The sequence below is a fragment of the Plasmodium gallinaceum genome, assembly GCF_900005855.1.
Source record: "Plasmodium gallinaceum strain 8A genome assembly, contig: PGAL8A_v1_152, whole genome shotgun sequence".
Classification (NCBI taxonomy): domain Eukaryota; phylum Apicomplexa; class Aconoidasida; order Haemosporida; family Plasmodiidae; genus Plasmodium; species Plasmodium gallinaceum.
The window spans coordinates 1,064,630-1,088,675 of NW_021628316.1; the positions used below are offsets into that span (position 1 = coordinate 1,064,630).

The 24,046-nt window shown below is 16.8% G+C and overlaps 7 protein-coding genes across 7 annotated transcripts; 6 read left to right on the forward strand and 1 right to left on the reverse strand.

Annotated features, from left to right (window-relative positions):
* Positions 1-511: 511 nt before the first annotated feature.
* PPM5 (protein phosphatase PPM5, putative) lies at positions 512-3,337 on the forward strand (the record flags this gene model as incomplete). The annotated part of the gene is made up of 4 exons (XM_028674096.1): positions 512-548; positions 1,403-2,528; positions 2,756-2,930; positions 3,194-3,337. 4 exons carry the CDS (start codon positions 512-514, stop codon positions 3,335-3,337), a joined length of 1,482 nt encoding a protein of 493 aa, XP_028530483.1.
* Positions 3,338-4,327: 990 nt separating this feature from the next.
* On the reverse strand, positions 4,328-6,973 carry ABCK1 (ABC1 family, putative; the record flags this gene model as incomplete). Its single annotated transcript, XM_028674097.1, has 1 exon — positions 4,328-6,973. One exon carries the CDS (start codon positions 6,971-6,973, stop codon positions 4,328-4,330), a length of 2,646 nt encoding a protein of 881 aa, XP_028530484.1.
* A 681-nt stretch (positions 6,974-7,654) lies between these two features.
* PGAL8A_00526000 (apicoplast ribosomal protein L33 precursor, putative) lies at positions 7,655-8,216 on the forward strand (the record flags this gene model as incomplete). Its single annotated transcript, XM_028674098.1, has 2 exons — positions 7,655-7,790; positions 8,029-8,216. 2 exons carry the CDS (start codon positions 7,655-7,657, stop codon positions 8,214-8,216), a joined length of 324 nt encoding a protein of 107 aa, XP_028530485.1.
* Positions 8,217-9,322: 1,106 nt separating this feature from the next.
* On the forward strand, positions 9,323-9,592 carry PGAL8A_00526100 (acyl-CoA binding protein, putative; the record flags this gene model as incomplete). Its single annotated transcript, XM_028674100.1, has 1 exon — positions 9,323-9,592. One exon carries the CDS (start codon positions 9,323-9,325, stop codon positions 9,590-9,592), a length of 270 nt encoding a protein of 89 aa, XP_028530486.1.
* Positions 9,593-12,165: 2,573 nt separating this feature from the next.
* On the forward strand, positions 12,166-15,510 carry PGAL8A_00526200 (JmjC domain containing protein, putative; the record flags this gene model as incomplete). The annotated part of the gene is made up of 4 exons (XM_028674101.1): positions 12,166-14,704; positions 14,824-14,902; positions 14,981-15,056; positions 15,145-15,510. The coding sequence occupies 4 exons, from the start codon at positions 12,166-12,168 to the stop codon at positions 15,508-15,510; spliced, it is 3,060 nt and encodes a 1,019-aa protein (XP_028530487.1).
* Positions 15,511-16,525: 1,015 nt separating this feature from the next.
* Positions 16,526-20,122, forward strand: PGAL8A_00526300 (conserved Plasmodium protein, unknown function; the record flags this gene model as incomplete). Its single annotated transcript, XM_028674102.1, has 5 exons — positions 16,526-19,077; positions 19,301-19,564; positions 19,748-19,833; positions 19,927-20,007; positions 20,106-20,122. The coding sequence occupies 5 exons, from the start codon at positions 16,526-16,528 to the stop codon at positions 20,120-20,122; spliced, it is 3,000 nt and encodes a 999-aa protein (XP_028530488.1).
* A 758-nt stretch (positions 20,123-20,880) lies between these two features.
* On the forward strand, positions 20,881-22,862 carry PGAL8A_00526400 (RuvB-like protein 1, putative; the record flags this gene model as incomplete). Its single annotated transcript, XM_028674103.1, has 5 exons — positions 20,881-21,966; positions 22,125-22,233; positions 22,330-22,427; positions 22,531-22,603; positions 22,684-22,862. 5 exons carry the CDS (start codon positions 20,881-20,883, stop codon positions 22,860-22,862), a joined length of 1,545 nt encoding a protein of 514 aa, XP_028530489.1.
* Positions 22,863-24,046: the final 1,184 nt, after the last annotated feature.

Consider the following 24,046-nt stretch of genomic DNA (forward strand, 5'->3'; position numbering starts at 1 on the left):
TTAAAAAAAAAAAAAAAAAAAAAAAAAAAAAAATATATAATAAAAAAAATGTATTCCTCTTAAATTAATATCATATATATACTTGAAGTTACCTTTTTTTTTTTTATACTACAAAAAGTATTACATGAAATTTTTTTAATTTTTTCTTGCAGTATAATTACTCCATTATCCTTTTTTTTTTAGTTTCTCATTTTAAATAAATGTTGTGAAGTGAATTGTACAATTTTTTTATAATTTTTCTTTAAAATTTTTTTATTATTATTTTTTTATTTTCTCTTTTTTTGTGAAAATGATTCCTTTTTTTTCTTTATTTTTGTAATCACGTATAATTTTTTATTTTCTGTTGAGTTTCTATTGATAATTTTTTATATCATTTATTTATTTTAATATTTGTTAATTAATACATGTTACATTTTCTATTTTCATTGTTTTTTATTATTCACTATATTGATAATTTCTATATTTTTTATTATGATGATTTTTCATTGTGATAAATAAAGGAGATAAAGACATGGGTACATGCACCTCATCAATTAAAAAACAAACTGGTAATACAATTTTTTAAATTTTAAAACATCATTATATATTTTTATATATATACATTAGCAAAATATATATGTAATTATTGAAATATTATATATGTAAAAATACTTATTTTAAAAAAATTTCTTTTTTCCTATAGTATATTTTTGAATACTTCATTATAATAACTTTTTTTTGTTATACTTAAAAGCAAATATAAAAATAATAAAATGAATGTAACATTTTTATTTTAGATTGATAACAATGTATATAAAAAGAGATATTCCATATATATTCTTTTAAATATAAATATAAATATATAAAAAACATATAATATGTGTTATTCATATTTTATAAATAACTACAATTTAATTGTTAAATTAATTTTTTATTAATCTTAAAAAAAAAAAAAAAGTGGATAAACAAATTAATGTTTTTGATCATATACAAACATTAGATAAAAAATAATAGATGTAATATAAATAAATAAATAAATAAGAATGTATAATAAGACAATTTTTTTTCTTTTTTTTTAATTATATATATATATATATATAGATAAACGAAAATATATAAAAAGAAACTATTGTTTATAGATTGAATTTTTAAAGTTTTTTATTTTATTATTTTTTTTTTTTTTTTTTTTCTTATAATTTTTACATAATTTTTTTTCTTACTTATATTTATATCATATATAAATTTATATAAATACATGAAAATTAATAAACCACAAACTTTTATTTTTGTTTTCTAAAAATATTCTCTTTTTTTTTTTTTTTTTTTTTTTTTATTTAGATGTTTTTACTTTAATTATATGTTTGTTCTATATATATATATATATATATTTTTTTTTTTTTTTTTTTTTTTTTTTTTTGATCAGCATTAAAAGGGGATAAAAATACAAGAAGAAGATTATCAATAAGCACAAAGAGTGAGTTACCGAATGACACAGAAGAAATAAAAAGAAGTATTCAAGAGTTAAAAGAAAATGAGGACAGATTTAAAGAATCATCAGAAAATGTAATTATAGAAAGAGAATCTACAATTAAAGAGAAAGAAAAGAAAGTAGATAAACAAAAAAGGAATATAAAAAAAAGATCATCTGTAGCAGGTGTAAGAGCATCTCATTTTCAAGAAGATTTTGAAAAAAAATGTGTTAAAATTAAAGGATCAGTTGATAGATTAAATCAAAATGGAATAGGATACGTTTGTAGAAAGGGTTTAAAACCAGAAAGCCCTAACCAAGATGATTTTATTATAATTACGATGGAAAATTTAGCCTTATATGCTATTTTTGATGGGCATGGACCTTATGGGCATGATGTTTCTAATTATGTGCAAAAAGAATTACCTTATATGATTATTAAGAATGAAAATTTTTTAAAAAATCCTAAAGAAGTTTTTACTGAAGCATTTTTAAATATACATGAAAGCATAGAAAAAACTACTAATGCATACCTCGAATCATTTGCAAATCAAAATAATAATAACCCGTTAGGTTCAGATATATATTTAAATAAACATAATGATTCATCCGATGAGGAAGATGAAAATGATGAAACTGATAGTGATAGTTATGACAATGAAGATAGTGATAACTGTTTTGAAAAAAAAAAAAGTGATGAAACATGTAAAAATGATAATGAAAAAGAAAATTTAATACAGAAAAAAGAAGAAAAAACATTGAAAAAAAAAAAAAAAAAAAAAAAAAAAATTTTTTTCGATAGCACAATGAGTGGAACAACAGCAACAATAATAGTTCATTTATTTAAAGAAAAAAAATTATATATAGCATATGTAGGAGATTCAAGAGCAGTATTAGGAAAAAAGAAGGATGGATCAAATCATCTTGTTGCTGTTGAATTAACTAAAGATCATAAACCTAATTCTAGTGGAGAAAAAAAAAGAATTTTAAATTCAGGTGGCCAAGTTATAAAACTAGAAGGAGATATACCTTATCGTGTTTTTATAAAAAATAAATTTTATCCTGGATTAGCAATGTCAAGGTATAAATAATTTAAGAAAAATGTCTAATATAATTTTTTTTTTTTTTTTTTTTTTTTTTTTTCATTTTATATATATAACGTTTGATTGTATTTATTTATTAATAAAATTTAATTTTTTGATTTTCTCTAATTAAATTTTTTTAAATTGCAAATAATATATGAGTATAATATATTTCTCAAATAATATGTTTTATCATATTTATTATCATTATTTTATGTATATATAGAGCAATAGGTGATACAATAGGTCATCAGATAGGTATAATTTCAGAACCAGATTTTATTGAAGTTAATATAAATGAAGAAGAAGATATTTTGGTTTTAATATGCAGTGATGGTGTTTGGGAATTCATCTCTTCAGAAGAAGCAATTAATTTAATTTATGAATTTGGATATGAAAATGTAATAATAATTAAAATATACTTATAAATATATAAATAAATAAATAAAAATATACATTTTTATATTATCTATAAATTTTTAAGAAACTCACAGAATATAATTTTAATATTTTCATTTTTGATTAATAGCTTTTTTCTTAATTATTTATGTAGAGTTTTTTTTTTTTTTTTTTTTTTTTTTTTTATATACATATCACTATTCCATATATATATATATATATTTATATAATTATTTTTTTTTTTTTTTTCTATTTATTCTTAAAGGTTCAAGATGCAGTTGAAAACTTAGCAAAAGAATCCTGGAATCGTTGGCTAAATGAGGAAGAAAATATTGTTGATGATATAACAATTCAAGCTATATATTTATCAGAAAAATCTAAAAATCAGCAAAAAAAAAATATAACATGAAAAAAATTCCATTTGTTTTTTTTTATAAATATATCACATGTTTATTTTTATATTAAAATTAGACAATTTATATATATGATTTAAATATATATAGCCACTTTTAATATTTTTAAATATATTATTTGAAAAATGTTTGATATATTTCCGTCAAAATAAATGTAAAAAGAAAAAAAAGAAAATAGTAAATAATAAATAAAATTTTATTATTTTTTTAAATTAAAAATAAAAAAAAAAAAAAAAAAATTATATAATTTAATAATAAAAATGTCTTTCAATTTTTCTTTCATTTTTTTAAATTTCATTTTAATTTTTTATTATTTATATTTCCGTTAATCCAAAATTTATAATTTTTTCCTAATATTATTATTTTTCAAAGAAAAAAATGTAATTATTAATTTTTTTTTTTTTTTTTTATATATTTTTAGTTTAACACATTCTTTTTTTAATGACTTAATTTTTTTTTTTTTTTTTTTTTTTTTTTTTTTATATATATATAAATAGCTCTAATATTTTTATTAGATTAAAAATATAAATAAATAAAAATATAATATAGAATAATAAATAAAAGGTATATTTATAAAAATTTTTAAATATATATTATATTTATTACAAAAAAATAGGTTATGTTCTTTAAGAAAAAAATAAATAAAACATACATATAATTAAAAATAAAAGGGGATATATTTTGAAAGAATATAATGAAAATGCAAATTTACAAAATATATATTTATTGAAACAACAAAAAAAAAAAAAAAAATATATATATATAAAATATTTATTTGTAATTAATTGAAAAAATGAAAAAATACATTTACACAAAAAAAAAAAAAAAAAAACAATTGATTTAAAGTATACATTAAGAAAATTTTAATATAAATATAAAATGATATATAATCCATATATATCTAATAAATGTAAAATTATATACAAATTTTTAATTAAATAAAATAATTATATAAAAAGATAGTTTAGAGATACATTCTTTATTTTTCATTTTTTATTTTCCTTATATGTATCAGATATGGAGAACTTATAATTTTTATATATTGAATTAAAAATATCTGCAGCTTTTACTTTTGCTTTTAATTTCATACAAATAAGATAAGAACCTGATAATTTTCTATGTAAAGTGTAAATTTCAGATCTAGGTGGTATTAATCTATTATATATAATTTTTGGTAATAAATTATAAATTTGTTTTGCTAAATCACCTTTACCGAAATCATATACTTTTGTTTTAAAGGGTTCTCCAACTAATATAACTGATTTAATATGAGAATCCCTCATTTCTTCATTTTCCTTTCCGTTAAAAAAGTTAAGCATATATGAATAATGATAAATCTTTGATTCATGTTCTTCTGTTGATGCTTTAACTAATCTTAAATACTGATCAACAAACTCATTTTTATATGATCTTGTTGCACCAAAATCTATTAAACATAATTTATCGTTTTCTGTATCATATAAAAAATTTCCTAAATTGGGGTCTGTATTCATAATTTTAAAAACGAATAACTCATGTAAGCATAAATAAAGAATTCTCTGTCCAATTGAATCACGAATATTTTGAGGAAATTTTTCAGCAACCTCATCAATTGATATCCCTTTTACATAAGATGTTACTAAAATTTTCTTCGTTATATATTCACTATAAATAGATGGTACATAAAAATATTTACTTTTTTGAAAAATATTTCTAAAAAGAGCATAATATTTTGCTTCATTTATATAATCACATTCACACTTTAATTCTTTTTTAATTTCATTACACAAATTATCAATATATAAGTTTTTTAATATTAAGTTGGTATATTGATTAACAAATAACAAATTTCTTATATCATTTTCTATAGATTCATAAACCCCAGGATATTGAATCTTAACTGCAACTTTGTTGTTATTTATTAATGCCTCATGTACTTGTCCTATTGATGCACTTGCAAAAGGTTCATAATTAAAAAAATCAAATTTTTTTTCAAAATCATCACCTAATTCACTTGTTAAAACTTGTATTAATTGACTCTTTGGCATTATGTCTGCCGAATTATGAACTATTTTTAATGCTTTTGCTAATATAGGAGATATATATTCATCTTGCATACTAATCATTTGTCCTAATTTTAAAACCACTCCTCTCATTTTACTTAAACCATTCGCTAATATTTCAGCATTTTTTTCATTTATTAATACGTCTTTACTATTATTCTTGTTTATTAACATATTTTTTATATATTCAAAACTACTATTTTTTGCTATGTTAAAAAAAACTTTACCAAAAACAGATGCTCTACTAAATGAAGAAACTGGTACTTTACTGATTCTAAATTTCTTCTGTTCTAACTTTTCATTATTTGTTATTTTTTTATTTAAAATATTTATATCATAACTGAAATCATCTTCTTCTATAACTTTTTCGTATATTTGATTTTCTTTTTTTTTTTGTTCATCATTTCTATCTAAATTTTCATTATTATATGATTTATTGTTATTCTTTTTTAAATTTATATCATTCATACTATCATTATCTCTAAAAACATTTATTTTTTTTTTTAAGTTATCATTATTTTCATTTTCAACACTATTTAACTTTTTCCCACTGTCAAAATTTTTATAATCATCATTTTTTAATTTTTTTTTGTATATATTTTCAACATTATTAGGTGATATCATATTGCTTATATACTTTTTTTGATTTATCAATTTAAAATTACTAAACATTTTATGTTCATGTTTACTTTTTATATTCTCACTTTTTCTTGTAATTTGATTGCCATTTTTGATATTATTTTCATTTTCACTTTTTATTTTATATATGTTATTTTTAATATCATAATCGTTTTTTTTTGGTATAAAATTCTTAATGTATTTGTTAGTTTTATTATAATTTCCATAATTAAATTCTTCATTTTTCTTTTCATTTTCATGTTTATTCATAATAACATTTTTATCTTCAACTTCTCCTTTTTCAATTTCACCTGTACTCTTTAAGTTACTAATCATATCTTCTCTTAAAAAAAAATTAACTTTATTTAAATCTAAGTTATTAAATAAATATTCATTATCATTTTCCTCTTCATTTTTACTACACAAATTATACAATTCCTCATAATTCTGATAGTGCCAAAAAAATTTAAATGGCAATACATGAAGAAATTTTAAATTGTTATAAATATAAAAAAAAATAAAAGATTCATTTTTCTTTAAACTTTTTAAAAATTTGTTCAGGTATTCATAATTATTAAAATAATATTCTATATTATTCATAAAATTAAAGAAATAATTATTTATTTTATTTTCAACAAACATATCATTTTCATTGACATTTATTACAATATTATAACGATTAATAATTTTATAAAAATCAAGTAAAGTTACATTTTTTTTTTTTTTTTTGTATTGAATTATATCATTTATTAACTTTTCATTTTTTGTATCAAAAATGTAAGACCAACTATATATTTCAAATGGATTAAAATATTCAAAATTTTCACTCTTGTAAATTTTTATCTTTTCATTATTCCTCTGAGAATTATCATCATTATTATTTTTCTTAAATTTTATTATTTCTCTATTACTCATATAATACCTTTTATAAAAAGGGTTTATTTTTTTCTTTATTTTAAAGTAGGCTATCATATTCACTGTTTTTTTTTTTTTTTTAATGAAGAAAATGTAACATTGTTTAAAAAAAATTATATATGCTATATATTTTTAAATAAAATAAGAAAAAAACTGTTTTTTTATTTTTAAAAAAATATAGAAATAAAAAGATTCAAATGATAAGTAAATAGGTAAAAAAAGAAATTAAAATTAGATAATAATTGAAAAAAATTGATATTTTTATATTATTTAATTTAGTCATGTTTTTTTTTTTTTTTTTTTTTTTTTTTAATTTATTTTTTTTTTTTTTTTTTTTATTTTTTTTTTTTTTTTTTTTTTTTTTTTTTTTTTTTAAGTTCATTTTTTTTTTTTTTTTATTAATATCATTTTATATTTCTTTTTATTTTACATCATATATTTTTTTTTGTCATTATACTTAATTTCATTTTATATTAATTTTTTTCTTTTTAAATATACAAGTTATGATTAAATGTGTATTTAACTATACAATTTATTTAATAAATGAATTTTAAAAAATTAAAATATAATTTATTATATAACTCAAAGCTTGCCATATTTTATAAACTAATAAAAAATAGCATTATTAGATCATTTTTAATAATAATAAAACATTAAAAGATATTAATAAATCAATTGATATTAAAAGTATTTTATTATTTGTACCCATGTTTTAATTTATCCTTTTAATAAAAAAATATGAAAAAATGTGACTTAATAATTTATTCATTTTTCTTTTTATTAATAATAAAATGTTATAATCAATTTATAATTTTAAATAACATAAAAATGATAAATCCTATTGTCAAAAATATCTACAAGAGTAAAAGATACGGTTATATTAATATTACAAAAATCAAAATAAAAAAAAATACTTTTCCTCTATATATAATTTAACAGAACAAACTATATGTAAATTACAAATGAATATATGCTATTTTCATTTTTTATTTTATATAAAATTTCTTATACCTTTTTATATGAATCAATAATAATTTTATTTAATTTTATTAATGATTATTATATTAAAATACTTTGTATTTTACTTGATTATTTTTTTTTCTTTTTTCTAGTAAATATATATGCAAAAAAAAAGAATAGAAAGGTTGTTGTTTTAGAATGTACAGAAGCAAGAAAGTTAGGAAAACGGCCATCAAGGTATGTTACCGAAAAAAACAAAATAAATACACCAAAAAAATTGCAGTTATATAAATACAATAAATATCTTAAGAGAAGAACATTACACGTAGAAATTAAATAATGATATGTTAGAACATTTTTCTTAATTGTATCATTTTCTCTATCTTTATATTTCAAGAGGTAATCATTTTTTTTAATTTTGTATATTTTTTTTTTATTATTTTTTTTTTTTTTATATTAATAATAATCTATCTAAAAAAAAACTAAAAAAAGAAAAACTGTTATAAAATATTTATTTTTTTATTGTTTAATTATCCTCTTTTTTTTTATATATAAGCACATATGCTATTTTTTTTTATAAAACTAATCAAAACACTTTTTAAAAAAAATATAAATATTATAAATATTTCCTTTAAAAATATAAAATTTTTTGTATTAATTAAAAATATATTAAAAAATAAAATTATTTACACAACATATGATGAAAAACACTGTTGAAAAAAATGCACGTTTGCTTTTTATATATTTCACATATATTAACCAAACGTTTTGATATTTGTAAAATCAAAATTTAAGTAATTTTTATTTTTATTATATTTTAATAATAATAAAATAGTAAGTTCTAAATTTTTATAAATTTCTTTATATATTTAAATCTTAGTTTAAATAAGTATTTGTAAATTATTTACAAAAGTTCATTTGCTTGTACTTGAATTTTTTTTCTTTTTTTTTTTATATTTAAAATAAAACAAATAAAATTAATATATTTTCCATATTTTTAGAATTACACGATTTATATATAGAAAAATATACTTTATTTATATACCTATATTTTATATATATTATTTTATTTACAATTAATAAATATTAGTGTCCTTAAAATAAACATATATCAAGAAACTTTCAATATTTTAGTATGATTTTATCTTAATATAAATAATTGAAAAAAAAAGATATAAAAACAATATATGTTTTCAATTAGCGAATTATTAATAAATCTATATAATTTTATTTTTTATTTTAATGTTATTCTTCTAAAAAATATTTAAAATTAAATAACTTTTTTTTTTTTTTTTTTTTTTTTTTTTTTATTGTGTGTGTAAAAATTACTTTATATATAGAATTTAATTAAATTCTGTAATAAGAAATTTATTTTATTAATAAAATTTAATATCCTTTTTTATATTTTTTTTTTTTTTAATTTATAGTTCCTTAAAAAATCTAAACATGGCCGAAAAATTTGAGAAATGTGTTAAATTTATCAACAGTTTACCTAAAGATGAAAATATATCTGTTGAAATAAAATTAGAGTTATATAAATATTTTAAACAAAGCACAATAGGTAATTGCAATATATCTGCACCCAGCTTCTTTAAATTTGAAGAGAAGAAAAAATATGAAGCATGGAAATCTGTAGAAAATTTAAGTATGGAAGATGCAAAAATGAAATATGTAGAAATTGTTACATCGTTATATCCTAATTGGGATAAAGAATAATAAAGACAAATATTAAAATATTTTTAAAATACATAAATAAAATTAGATAAATTTATATATATATATATATATATAAATATATATTAACATACATATATATTAATATATATAAATATATATATATATATTAATATATATATATATATTTATATATATTAATGTACATATATATATTTATATATATATGTATGTATATGTATTTATTAAATTTTTTTTTTTTTTTTTATAATATATCAAACTATATATTTTTTTATTTGTGAAATGCTGAGAATATTTTTATTATCATCCTGTGCATATATTCTTTTTTATTCTTAATTAAAGTGAAATTAAAAGAAAACATTAAACATAATATAATAATAAAATTGAGCATATAACATTAATAAAAAAAAAAAAAAGAAATCTGTATGAATAATATATCATATATATTTTCTAATTTTGAAAATAACAATTACAACTTTGAAAATAATAAAAAAATTTGTTTAAAAAACATTTTTGTAAAAATATAATTTTCTTTCAATGAAAAAAATTTTTTAATACAAATTCTAATATAAACCCTTAGTTATTTCAAAATATTAAAACATTGATGCATAATGTAATTTGCATGTTCTATTATACATTTGCAACTTTACATGTTTAATTTTATATATCAATTATTATTATAAATGTATATTATAATTATGTTAATTCAATTTCAAACCTTGTTGCTACCCGTAGTTTAACGTTAAGCACATTGTTAAAAAATACAATAATTGAAAAATCTATTAATTTTAATGAGCATGTAACAAAGTGGTTTGTTTACATAACAAATAAAAATACAAAAAAAAAAAAAAAAAAAAAAAAATATGTACATATAAATGTTTATGTATAAATAATATTAATATTTATTGAAAAATTATGAACATACAATTTTTTTATTATTACAAATGAAAATAATATTTTAACAACTTGAGTTAAAATTTTAAAAAATAAAAATGACTTCTATATTTTATAGAATAATCAAAAGCATATACATACTTCATGAGCTATATATAAAAATAAAAAACAACCTGAAATTGTATTTGAATATTCAACAACTTGAACTGTAAAAAAAAAAAAAAAAAATGTAGATAATTGTTTGAGTAAAAAAAAACAATTACCAACAAATAATTTTGTTAATTTTAATCATTACTTTGCAACAATAGTAAGATATACATAATAATTCATGTTTTAATTTAAAAAAATATATTTTTTTTTCTATTAAGTTTTAGAGAAATTACTAAAGTAATATATAATAAAAATAAAATTACAAAAAAAGTCTTGTTCTTTTTAAGAATTTTTCACATATTTTCCCTGTTTTTTTTTTTTTATATATTTTGCATTTTTTATATATTTTTTTTCATTTATTTTTAATAATTACACTTTTTTATTCTTAAAACTATATAGTTAAAATGAAAAATAAAATAATTTATTAATCGATTGTATAAGATTATTAGTAGAAATAGTGAGCATTTAATAGAAATTATCATTTATTTTCATTTTACCTAAAAGAGTATTTTTGTGCATGAACTAATTTAATAAAATATTTCCTTTTTATATTTATATATTCATATTATTCTAATGTAACCATAAGAGCATTTTGTAAAACGTTTTTTTAAAATTGGCGATAAATACATCCATATGCATATAAAAAACACATGTAAACTTTAGAATATATAAAATGTTAATTAATTTTATTTTTTTTCTTTACTGCACCTTTTTATGAGTGAAATACTTCACATTTTTTTATTTTTTAAATTTTAATCGATTTTATAGCTTAAGTATTTTACAAAAATCTTCTAGATCGATGTTTTTTTTTTTTTTAATTTACAATTTTTTTTTTTTAATATTATTTTTTTTTCATTCTTTTATTTCTTTTATATTATTTTTTTTTTTTTTTTAATAAATTAGCTTGTAACTTTTTTATTCCATGAAATTAATTTTCCATTATATAAATTAGCATTTATACTATTATATATTACTTATGCTTTTATTCTGTTTATATACTGTTTCTATAATTACTTAAATTTTCATATTTTTTTATAATTATAGAAAAAAAATAAGAGCAGAAAAGAGAACCAATTAGCTTATTTGGGATATGCACTAATAAAAATACGTACTAAGTTGCAGAAATTACTCAAGCTTTTTAATTATTTTTACTTATTTTTTTTTTTTTTTCTAAGTTTATGTACCTTATACTTTTTTTTTTTCTTATTTATTGTAGAATTTTTATAAATAATAAAAAAGCAAATATGAGTAGTGCTTATTAATAAGATTACAAGTACAAATGTATTACTTTAAGCTTTTTCTTGTTTTGGCTTAAGTTTTTTTTTTTTTTTTTTTTTTTTTTTTTTTTTTAATGCATAAGTATATTATATATATATTTATATATTGTATAAATGTATTATTAATTTTTATTTTATTACATTCTATCTATTATTTTCTTTAAGAATTATTTAGTTTCGCTTTATATATAAATTATATATAATTAGAAATATTGCAAAAAAAGAAAGTACTAATATATATTTTATGTTTCTCATGTTCTTATAAAAACTGAAATGGATACGTTGAGTAAAAGTATAAAAAAAAGAAAACGAAACCAAAAATATATAACATCGTTATGTAACGATGAAGATGTATATTTAATTGATAAAAAAAAAAAAAATAACATAAATATAAAAAATGATGAGAAAAATTCACTAAAAGAGAAAAAAATGTATACTGTAAACAAAGTATATTATACTCGAAATAGATGTACATCTTTAAAAAATAAAAATGTAGATAACGAAAAAAATAAATTAATTAATTCTTTTAAAAAAATAAATTATGATTTGGAAAAAGGAAACATAAAAATAGATGAAATTCTTAATGAAGAAAAGGGAAGAACAATTTATAATGAAGTAAGCAATAACAGCAAAAGTGACTTATTTTTAATTAGTAATAAAAATGATTATTCCAATTCAGAAGCAAAAATTAAGATAAAAAAATCAGAAAAAAACACAGAAATTAATTCAGAAATTAAGAACCAAATAAAATCAGAAAGGAATCATGAAATTAATTTAGAAATTGAGGATCAAATAAAATTGAAAAATAATAATGGAATAGATTTAGAATATAATAAGTACAAAAACATGGAAGAAATACCAGTAATAAATGCAACAATGGAAGAATTATCAAATCCTATTTTATTTTTTGAAAAATATAATTCCATTGGATTAAAATATGGAGCTATGAAGGTAAAACCTCCCAAGTTTTTTAAACCTCAATTTAATTCATATTATTTAAATATGAAATTTAATATAAGAAGACAAAAAATTAATGAACTAAAAAGAGGAAGAGAATTTGATCATCCAGAAGAATATTGGTCTTTATATGAGGTGTATAAATACAATGAAATTCTTGAAAATTTATATTTTCCTAATGAAAAAAAAAGCATAGAAAATATTGAAAAAAAATATTGGCAAATAATTAATAATGAAAAAGAACAAGTAGTATCTATTTATGGTGCCGATTTGCCAGTATCCAAAAATCATCCTACGTGCATTTTTCAGAACAATCTTAAACAGAACTTTTGCAATGATAAACCCATTGAAAACAATACAAATACAAAAATTCCTAATAATGAATATAAAGAAGAAATTAATAATGATATTAAATACAACACTTCATATAATAAATGTGATATAAATAATAAAAGTTCCTTATCTTTTTATAATATAATTAACAACAAATTATCTAACAGAGAACAAAATAAGATAGTAGAAGTAATAAACCTTTCTGATGATGATAATACAATAAAAATAGAAAACAAAGTTGACAAAAATGAGAATATAAAAAATGTGAAAAACACTTTGAGAAATAAAAAAGATCTTGAAAATTCAATAAATAAAAAAGAAAATTCTTTATTAAAGCAAAGAGAAAAATATTTTACTGAAATAAATAAAATAATTAAAGGGATTAATGAAAATTTGAATATAAAGTCATTACCTTTTATAAAAGGATCCATGCTTAGAAATATAGATATTTTAATTGAGGGAGTAAATATACCATGGTTATATATTGGAACACTTTTTTCTTCATTTTGTTGGCACACAGAAGATAATTATTTTGCTTCTATAAATTATCAACACTGGGGGAAACCTAAAATTTGGTATGTAATACCCCCTCTTTATAGTGATAAAGTAGAAGATATTATATATGAATACTTAAAAAAAAATAGTAGAAGAAAAAAAAAAGGAAAAAATAGAAATAAAGAAAATAATAAATACTATCTCCATAGTGATAACGAAAATATAAATGAGGAAAAAAAAAAATTAAATGAAAATAATTTTAAAAATTATAAGAACGGAATAACAAATATTAATGTTCATGAAAGTTATGAAAATAATGCCATGTTGCAAAATGATTATAATTTTCTTGATGTTGACTTAAATGATGTTGAATTATTATATAGAAAATCTTATTTAAATTATAAGATGGTTGATAAAAAGAAAATTAATTTTAAAAAAGAAAATTCAAAACATAAAATATATAAGTTAACCATACAAGTACCAATAGATATTTTTTTAAAAAATAATATTCCTGTATATAAAAATATTCAAAGAAAAAATGAGTTCATATTTTTATGGCCAAAAACTTTTCATGGTGGTTTCAACTCTGGTTATAATTGTAATGAAGCATGTAATATTGCACCTACATTTTGGTTATTTTACGGATTACAGTCATATTATAATTATAAATATTTTAGGAATACATGCATTTCTATACATTTTATTTTATTCTCTAATTTATTACATTATCACGAATATACCTTTAGTCAATTAAAACATATAATATATTCATTGCGGTATATACTAACAGATGAATATAAATTTTTTAATGAAAATAAATCATTATTTATCGATTTTACATTAAATCGTGATGCCCTTTTAAACACCAAAATAATGAATTACTCAAATCATTTATCATTAGACTTAAAAAAAATGTATACTCATTTTGAATGCCATAAAAATAAACATTTTTTTTTTCAAAATCTAAAGAGTAAATTAGAATTTTTTTACAAAGATTGTGATGCTTGTAATTCACCTACTTTTAATAGTAAAATAAAAAAAAAAAAAAAAATAGCAATAATAGAATATTACATGATATTCATTATAATAAAATTATTATAAAATTATTAATAATTTATTTATGATTATTTTTATTTTTTCCTTTAGGTGCAATTATATGTCCTCATTCAAATGATATTTTATGTATTCATTGTTCTGATGAGCATAGTTGTAACTGCAAATTTAGGTATAAAGTTAAATGTTAAACTTTTTATTTAAATATGAAAAAAAATTTATTATTTATTTTTCTTTCTTCCATTTTTAGAGTTACTTTAAAAAGATATACACTTCTAGAAATGATGAAAATTTTAACATTTCTTATACATTACGCTAATAAAATAGTAATAAATAAATAATATTTAATGAAAAAAAAAAAAGTATTTGCATTTATTAATATATATATATATATATGTATATTTATATTTGTAGAAAGCTAGCAATGAAAAAGAAATACAATTCAATGATATACCAGATTACAACTCTTTGAAAATTTTTGAAGACAAAAATTCCATTAAGTTATATAGTTTAATTCGTGAAACAAAAAATGCAGATATAGAAAAAAGGACTAAATCAACTTATTATATTGATTTAGAAAATTACTGTTTAGAAAAAATAAAAAATATAGAAGAAAAAAACAAAAAGAAAAAATATGAAAATGATAATTTTATTATAGAAGATTATTATACAAGTTCAAATCATTTTAAAACAAAATTAACTTTGAAATATTTCTTTTTAACATATGAAGAAGAAATGGAAGACAATCCTATTAAAATTTTACCAAAAATTATTGCATAACTTATTTTATATATATAATTTATTTTAAAATGTAATGAATTCATACAGAACAACCAAAAAGTGTTTTTTTTTTTTTTTTTTTTTTTTTTTTTCTTTGTCTCACCTTCCGAATTTCTTATAATTTTTTAATAGAATATGTTTTTTTTCCTCATTTTTTTTTTTTTTTTATGTATATGTAACATATTTTAATTTTTTTGTTTAAATGGAATCAATGAAATTATGTAAATGTTTAATACTCTTTTGACTTGTATCTTTTTTTTTTTTTTTTTAAATTCTTTTCTTTTTTTATATTATATTATTTTTTATATCTTTTTTTTTTTTTTTATATTATTTTGTAGTGCTTTATTTTTTTATGTTAATTTTTTATTCTTTTTATTTTTATAGGTTTTTTATAAAATATTTATATATATAAAATTAATTTTAAAATTTTTTTTTTTATTGTATTCAAGAAATATGTAATAGAAATATAATTTTAATTAAATCATATATAAATTTATAATTGAGATTCTGAATAATAATTAAACACTTAAGAATAATTTGTAATAAAATTGTATAACAGATGTGCATGAATGCATGTTTATTTTTAAATTTTCATTAGTGTGGTGCATTAAATTTTATATAAAAAAAATATATATTATAAGTTGAAAACACCATTAAAAAAATTAAATAAATTAAAGTTAAAATCAAAAATATATATATTTAGAGACTTGAAAAAAAAAAAAAAAAGAAATAGACACCAAAAAATTGATTTATTGAGCATATTTAAAAAAAAAAAAAAAAAATGTAAAAACGACATATATGCACATTTATAAATAACTTATATATAAGTGGAATAGCACGTATAAGAAAATAAATTGATAAATGTGTAGATAAAAAAATATTATTTAATTAAATTAATATGATAGTAATTATGTTAATATAATGAATAAAAATATAAAAAAGAAAAAGTATATATAAACTAATAAAATGAGTAAAAAATACACAATTATGTAAAAATAAATGTATACAATAAAAAATGAATGAAAAAAGCACAGAATATTATAAAGTAAATTCTAAAACAAAAAGTTATGAAATAGAATTTTTTACTCCCAAATCTAATTTATCTGTAGAAAGCTTAAATAGAAATATTGCATTTAATAATTTATTTAACTATGTTAATAGAAACATTACAAATGATAACTTCGATAAAAAAACTCATTTAAAGGATATTATACATAATGAAAAAAAAAGATATATTTTTGAAAATGAAGAATATAAAGAAAAAGCACAAAGTAAGTTTAGTCATATAAAGGAAAATAAAAAAATAGAAGAAAAACTTTTTAAAAAAAATGATATAGAAAAAATTGATAAAAAAGCCCATAATATAAGAGGGAATAAGAACTTAAAAAAAAGAACATTTTCTGAAAGCATAAACATTTTAAGGTATCTTAAAAATTTTGAAATGAATCAGAAAGAAAACAAAATGTACAATAATAATTTATATGATAATTTTGATAAAAATACATGTTCAGAAATAACAACATATCATAAGAGGGTTAGAAGCGAAAATTATGAGAAAAAAATATCTAATGAAGAAAAATTAGAATATATTTATAAAAGTAATGATAACGAAAAATATTATGACTATTTAGAAATTATATATTTATATTGTAAAAAATATTTTTTATCAGATAAAATGGAATTCTTTAGCAATTATTTATTCTACAAAAAAAGTATTTTAAAAAATTTTATTTTTTTAGTTGATTCTTTATTTTTAAAAAAAAAATACGTTGAATTATTAAACTTATTGAAGAAATATAAGCATCTATGGATATATTCATATGATAATAAGCATTCTATAAAGAAAGTTAATTTTTATAAAAATGAAAAAAAAAAAAAAAAAAAAAATATAAATAATAGTATTTGTTTATACAAATATAACAATAGTAATGACATTGATAATATTATTAACACTAATGATGATTCATATAGAGGTTCAGAAGAAAAAAATATATTAAAAAAGGAAAATAATTATAAAAATAAAGAAAAATATTATAAATGTGAAAATAAAGGAACAAAAGTGGAGAATGCTAATAGAGAAATGTTATATAATAAAAAAAAAAAAGTGTACTTTATAAAATTAAGAAAATTGCTAAAAAAAGATTATACAAAATATAAAAGAAAAGAATGTAATAAAGTTTACTGTATCAGCTATCTAGCTTTTGTAAAAATATTATCTTTAATGAAAATGAAAAACCATAATTGTCTGAATAAATGCTTAAATTTTATAAATAAAATAAATAAAAAAATTATTTTAAATAAAAATGCTAATTATTTAATGCAAATAATTATTAAATTATATGAATTAAAGGGATTATATAATTATTCCTTAAAATATTCTATATTATTATTTTTGAAATATCCTATATACCCTCAAATTCTTCTTAAGTTATTTAGTTTTTCTATATTATGTTTAAAAGATGAAATTCATTTAATATTATTAGCTAGTTATCCTAAAAAATTAGCATGGTTAAAATATTTTCTTTATTTTATTTTATATTCTGTTAATTATCAATTTAAAAATAAACAAACTTTTGACAATTTTTTGTTTTTAATTGAGAATGTCATAAAAAAAAAAAAATATAATAAAAATTGTGTTCATAATGAATATGAGAATGAGTGTAGAGGAAAATTAGAAAAAAATATTTCAATAAAAAATAGTAAAAATACAAAAAAAATTAAAAAAAAAGGTAAAGCTTTAAAGAAAAAAATAGAAGAACTTAATGAAGAAAAAAATAAATTACAAGAAAATGAAAAGGACTATCTAGGAATATCAAAAATTTTAAACTGTTCATATGAATATTTTTTTGATAAAAAAAAAGGAAATACTAATATTTATATATATAAAAAAATACTTTTATATAATTCCATATATAATAAAGTATCTTTATATGATACTTATGTATACATTACTAAAAATAAATTTTCAAGTTATTTTCCCAAATTTTTTTTATATTCTAAATTACATATAATAATAAATATCAAAAGAAGTTTTTATGAAAAGAATTATACGATGTGTTATAGTTTAAGTAAATTATTATTAAATGATCATATATATGATTGTTCTGTTATAACTTTTTTTGTAAATTCTGCATATTTATTAAATAAGATTAGCTGTATAAAACAGTTAGCAGATGAATTAAAAAAAAGTAAAAAATATATTTTTTTTTTATTTAGTAATGCAGCATTATTATTGCATTTTAAGCAAGTAGAAAGAGCTATTCAAATATATAAATATATTATTGATTCATATAAAAATATTTTTTCTGATTTATATTTTTTTTCTTTATTTAATCTAATATATGCATTAGAACTAACTCAAAAAGCTCACCAAATCATTACTCTATGTAAGAACTTGAATAATTTATTTTTTCATAATATTCATTCATATATATTACTTTCATATTACTATTATGTAAACGACATACCTTATAAATCATATTCTTCTCTTATAAAAGCCTACAATATTTATAATTATCACCCTGATATCTTTTATATTCTTTCTTTACTATCATTAAGAGCTAAAAAGTATTAAAAATATATCTATATATTTAATTAAAATACAATATAAAAAAAAAAAATAAAATAAAATAAACTGCTATCTAAAATAAAGATTAGAAAAATAAATATAAAATTAAATATATAATAATAATATATTATAAAAATATATAAACAAAATGCTTTAAACTAAAATATTTTTTTTTTTTTTTTTTTTTTTTTTTTTTGTATTTTTCATAAATTTCTTTTTTAGGTTTAAAGAATATGTTGCTTTTAGTGAATTGGCTCTTTTTTTCAGTTTAAAAAAAAAAATAATTCGAAATTATATTTTTACTAAAATTTATGAAAATCAGCACAAATACATACCATATTATTTGTTGTATTACAATTTAAAAATAATGAGTAACAATGAGATGATAAAAAATGTTACTTTTAATTTAGATAGATATCTATGCTGTTTTTATTTTGATAATTTAATAAAATCATATATAATTTTTTATTTTTGTTCTTATAAAAGGTACAACTTAAATATTTTAATATATATATACTACATTTAAAAGGTGTATTTTATCTTTTTGAATATAGAAAATATAAAACAAAATAATAATGAATATAAATATGAAATTATCTATAATTAATAAATATATATAATTATAACAAATTATAAATTTCATATAAATATTATAAATTTTTTTTTAAGGAAATATCTTAATTATCTTGTTTTGAGCGAAAATTTATGCAACATTGCTCTAAGTTATTTTTACATTGACTTGAAATTTCTACATTGTATAATATTTAAAAAAAAAAAAAAATTATATTAATTATTATAATTATAATAACATAATTAAATTTTTTTTATTATTTATTTCTCAAATTCAGTGTCACAATACATTCAAAAAATTAAAATAAATGAGAAACAGAAGCAATTATCCCTTAAAAATGTTCTTTCAAATATAGAAAGTATTTTTTTTTTTTTTTTTTTATTGTAAAATTTTTTAATTAAATTTAAATATTTCTATTATTTTTTCTTTTTTTTTTTTTTTTTTTTACATTTATAGTTACTACAAAAGATTAAAAGATGATATAGTAGAAACATATCACTTTATTAATATAATAAAAAAAAATAAAACATATACATATGTATTCTATATATAATATTTTGCACCGACATATTTTTTTTATAATATAAAAAAGAAAAAGTAATAAAATTATGATGTTTTTTATATATACATATTATTTATATTGTTATGATTTTTTTTTTTTATTTTTAAATTGTCCATACAATTTTAATATTTTTTTTTTTTACTTTATTTATGTATATAACTAGTAAAAAGACACGTTTTTTCTATATTTAAAATATGTATTTTCTATGATAAAAATTATAATAATAAGAAAGATAATAGCAATACTAGTATATACAAGTGTTAGCTGAATATACATTAAAAAAAAAAAAAATAAATAAATAAATAACTATAAAATATATAATTAAATAAATAAAAACAAAATTTCTTTCAAATTTAAGAATAATAAAAAAAAAAAAAAAAAAAGAAAGAAAAATTTCTAAAAAGGTGTATGAAGTAATAATTTTTCTCTTGTAAGAAAAATTTCTGATTATATAGAACTTATAAATGATAATATAGATTCAATTTTGTTTACTATTTATAAAAAAAAATAAAATAAAATATTTAACTATTGACATATCTTTAAAAAAAAATTTAAATATTTCTTGTTATAAGATATTTCTAATAAAAATAGATATATATATATGAAATAGTTTATACCTTTTTAGTATATATGTATAGAATTTTTTTTCCTTATTTATATTTTTGAAAAATGAATATTATTGAATCAAATAAAGATAAGGAAAGAATAAGCCTCCACAGTCATATTAACGGGTTAGGTTTAGATGCAGATGGCTTTGTTAATGATTACAATTTTGAAGAAAAAAAAAAAAAAAAAAAAATAGAAAAAATAAAAGATCATGGAGATAAAATATTACAAGAAAATAAATTTAAAGAATCATATAATAATAATAAATATGACGAAAAATATAATGATTATAGTGATTATTATACAGAGTGTAGTGATGAAAATAATGAAAGCGACAATGAAGTTGTTCGAAATTTTTATAAATCCAAAGGAATGGTTGGACAAAAAAAAGCAAGAGAAGCAGCTGGTATTTTTATTAATTTAATTAAAGAAAAAAATATTTGCAAATGCTTATTATTAGCTGGACCAAGTGGGAGTGGTAAAACGGCAATAGCCATCGCAATAAGCAAAGAAATCAGTGAAGAATCCATTCCTTTTTGTATTTTTAACGCATCTCAAGTATATTCTTGTGAAGTTAAGAAAACAGAAATATTAACTCAATATATTAGAAAAAGTATTGGTGTAAAGATAAAAGAAATTAAAGAAGTGTTCGAAGGAGAAGTTATAAAAATTGAACCATTTTATGATAATACATATGAGGAAAAAAAAATTTCTTATGTGCATATAACTTTAAAGACATTAAAAGAACAAAAGAAGATAAAGATACATTCTTCTATATATGAAAACATATTAAAAGAAAAAATTCAAGAAAAGGACATTATTTATATAGAATCACAAAGTGGAGTTGTTAAAAGAGTTGGAAAATGTAGTTTATATCAAGATATGTTTGATATAGAAACAGATACTTTTGTTGAACTACCTAAAGGAAATGTTCACAAAAAAAAAAACATCATTCAAAATATTACTCTATATGATTTAGATGTAAGCAATGTTCAACCAAAAGATAATATTCTCAATTTTTTACAAAATACTAAATCAAAAAAAACGGAAATTACAGATAAATTAAGAAATGAAATTAACAAAATCGTATATAAATATGTAGATCAAGGAATAGCTCAAATTATACCAGGAGTACTTTTTATTGATGAGGTTTGTAAATCTTAAAATAATGAAAGTCAAAAAAAAAAAAAATATGCTACTTAATTTAGTTTAATATAGTTGTAAAATAATATTCTTATAAATAAAATTAAGAAAAATAAATTACTTTATTTCCATTATATATATACACACATTTTTCTTTTATACAGGTACACATGTTAGATATAGAATGTTTTACATATTTAAATAGAACATTAGAGTCTAATTTAGCACCCATTGTTATTTTAGCAACAAATAGAGGAATTTGCAACATAAAAGGTACTCATTTTACTTTTTAAATATTAAAGCTTATATATATATATATACTTTTTTTTTTTTTTTTTTTTTTTTTTTTTTTTTTTTTTAAATATAAAGGAACGAATATAATATCTGCACACGGAATACCTGTTGATTTATTAGATAGAATTATAATTGTTAAAACTATGTTATATAATAAAGATGAAATATTACAAGTATGCGTGAATAATATATGAACATAATATTATGTAGATAATCTTTCGTTACTTTTAGAAAATATATTTTTTTTATATATATTGTATTTAATTAAAATTTTAGGTCCTTAAATTAAGATGCAAATTTGAAAAAATAAAAATCGAAAGTGAAGCCCTAGATTATTTAGCCGATATAGGTAATTTTAAAAAAATAAAAGATAAAATAAATCATTAAATTGAAAAATTTCCTTCATTTTTCTTTTTTTTTTTACTTCAGGTATTAAATGTTCTTTAAGATATGCAATTCAACTTTTAACACCTGCAAAAATATTATCAAAAAGGAAGGGAAAAAAAAGAATAAATAAAGATATCGTTGAAATTGTTTCCTCTATTTTTTTTGATACAAAAAGATCAACACAACTTCTATTAAGTGATAAAAATAAATATATGTATTAATATATAACTAAATTAAACTATATAAATATAATATCTTTAAAAATAAAAACACAAAAAAAATTACAAAAAAATGTTTAAAGTAAATAACTAAAGTTTGATAACTAATTTAAAATATATACATATATGATTCCATATAAAAAAGAATAACTATGTATTACTTTATTTGATTTTGTTTATTTTTTTTTTAACTTTTCTTTAATCTAAAAAATAATAAAAAATTATTTATCATTTTATTTGAATAAAAAATAAATTTTAATAAACTTATAAGTTTTACTTTTTTAATTATCAAATATATTAAGAAATAATCTAATATTTTCAAAAGTAATTTTTACTTCATTTTCGGTATTTTAAATTTTTATACAAACAAAATATGGGATATTATTAAAAATTTCATAATATATTTATATTATTTTAATGCTCAATTTCTTAAAAATTGTTAATTAATGTATATTTTTGTTTGATATATTTAAATTATTTGAACTTAGGGAATATAGGAAATTTTGTATTCTTAAAAAATTTGCTAGTTATATATAGACTAAGGTAATATAAGCATATATATATATATATATATATATATATATATTTAAAAGTTCACATTTTAAAATTTATGCTTTTCTTTTTAAAATAAGTATAACTTTTTAAATTAATTACATTCTAAAATATGCTAATCTCGTTTTTAAATTTATGTTTCTTTAATTGTTATTTTTGCAATTTCGTAATTTTTTTTTTTCTTTTTTTGATGTATTATTTTACAGTTTTATCATTTGTATTTTACAAATATGTTTTCTTACTTATGAAGGATATATTAAGAAATGTAAAATAATAAATTATAATAAACGTAAATACAAATTAATTTAAAAAATTTACTTGAATTTTTTTTTTATATTTAAAAATTTTTTTTATTTATTTACTAAATATATAGCTTTATTTGTTTCATGAAATTTATATTATATAATTTTTGAAAAACACTTTTAAAAAAAAAAAAAAAAAAAAAAAAATAAAATAAAATAAAATAAAATTGAAAAAATTTATTAATTTAAAAGAATTTTATTTTATATTTTTTTTTATTATAGTTATATCTATATTAATAAACTTTTATTAATTTTATTTATTCATTTAAAATATTAAGTTATTCCCTGTTTTTTTCTCGTTAGAAATAAGACAAAAAAAAAAAAAAAAAAAAA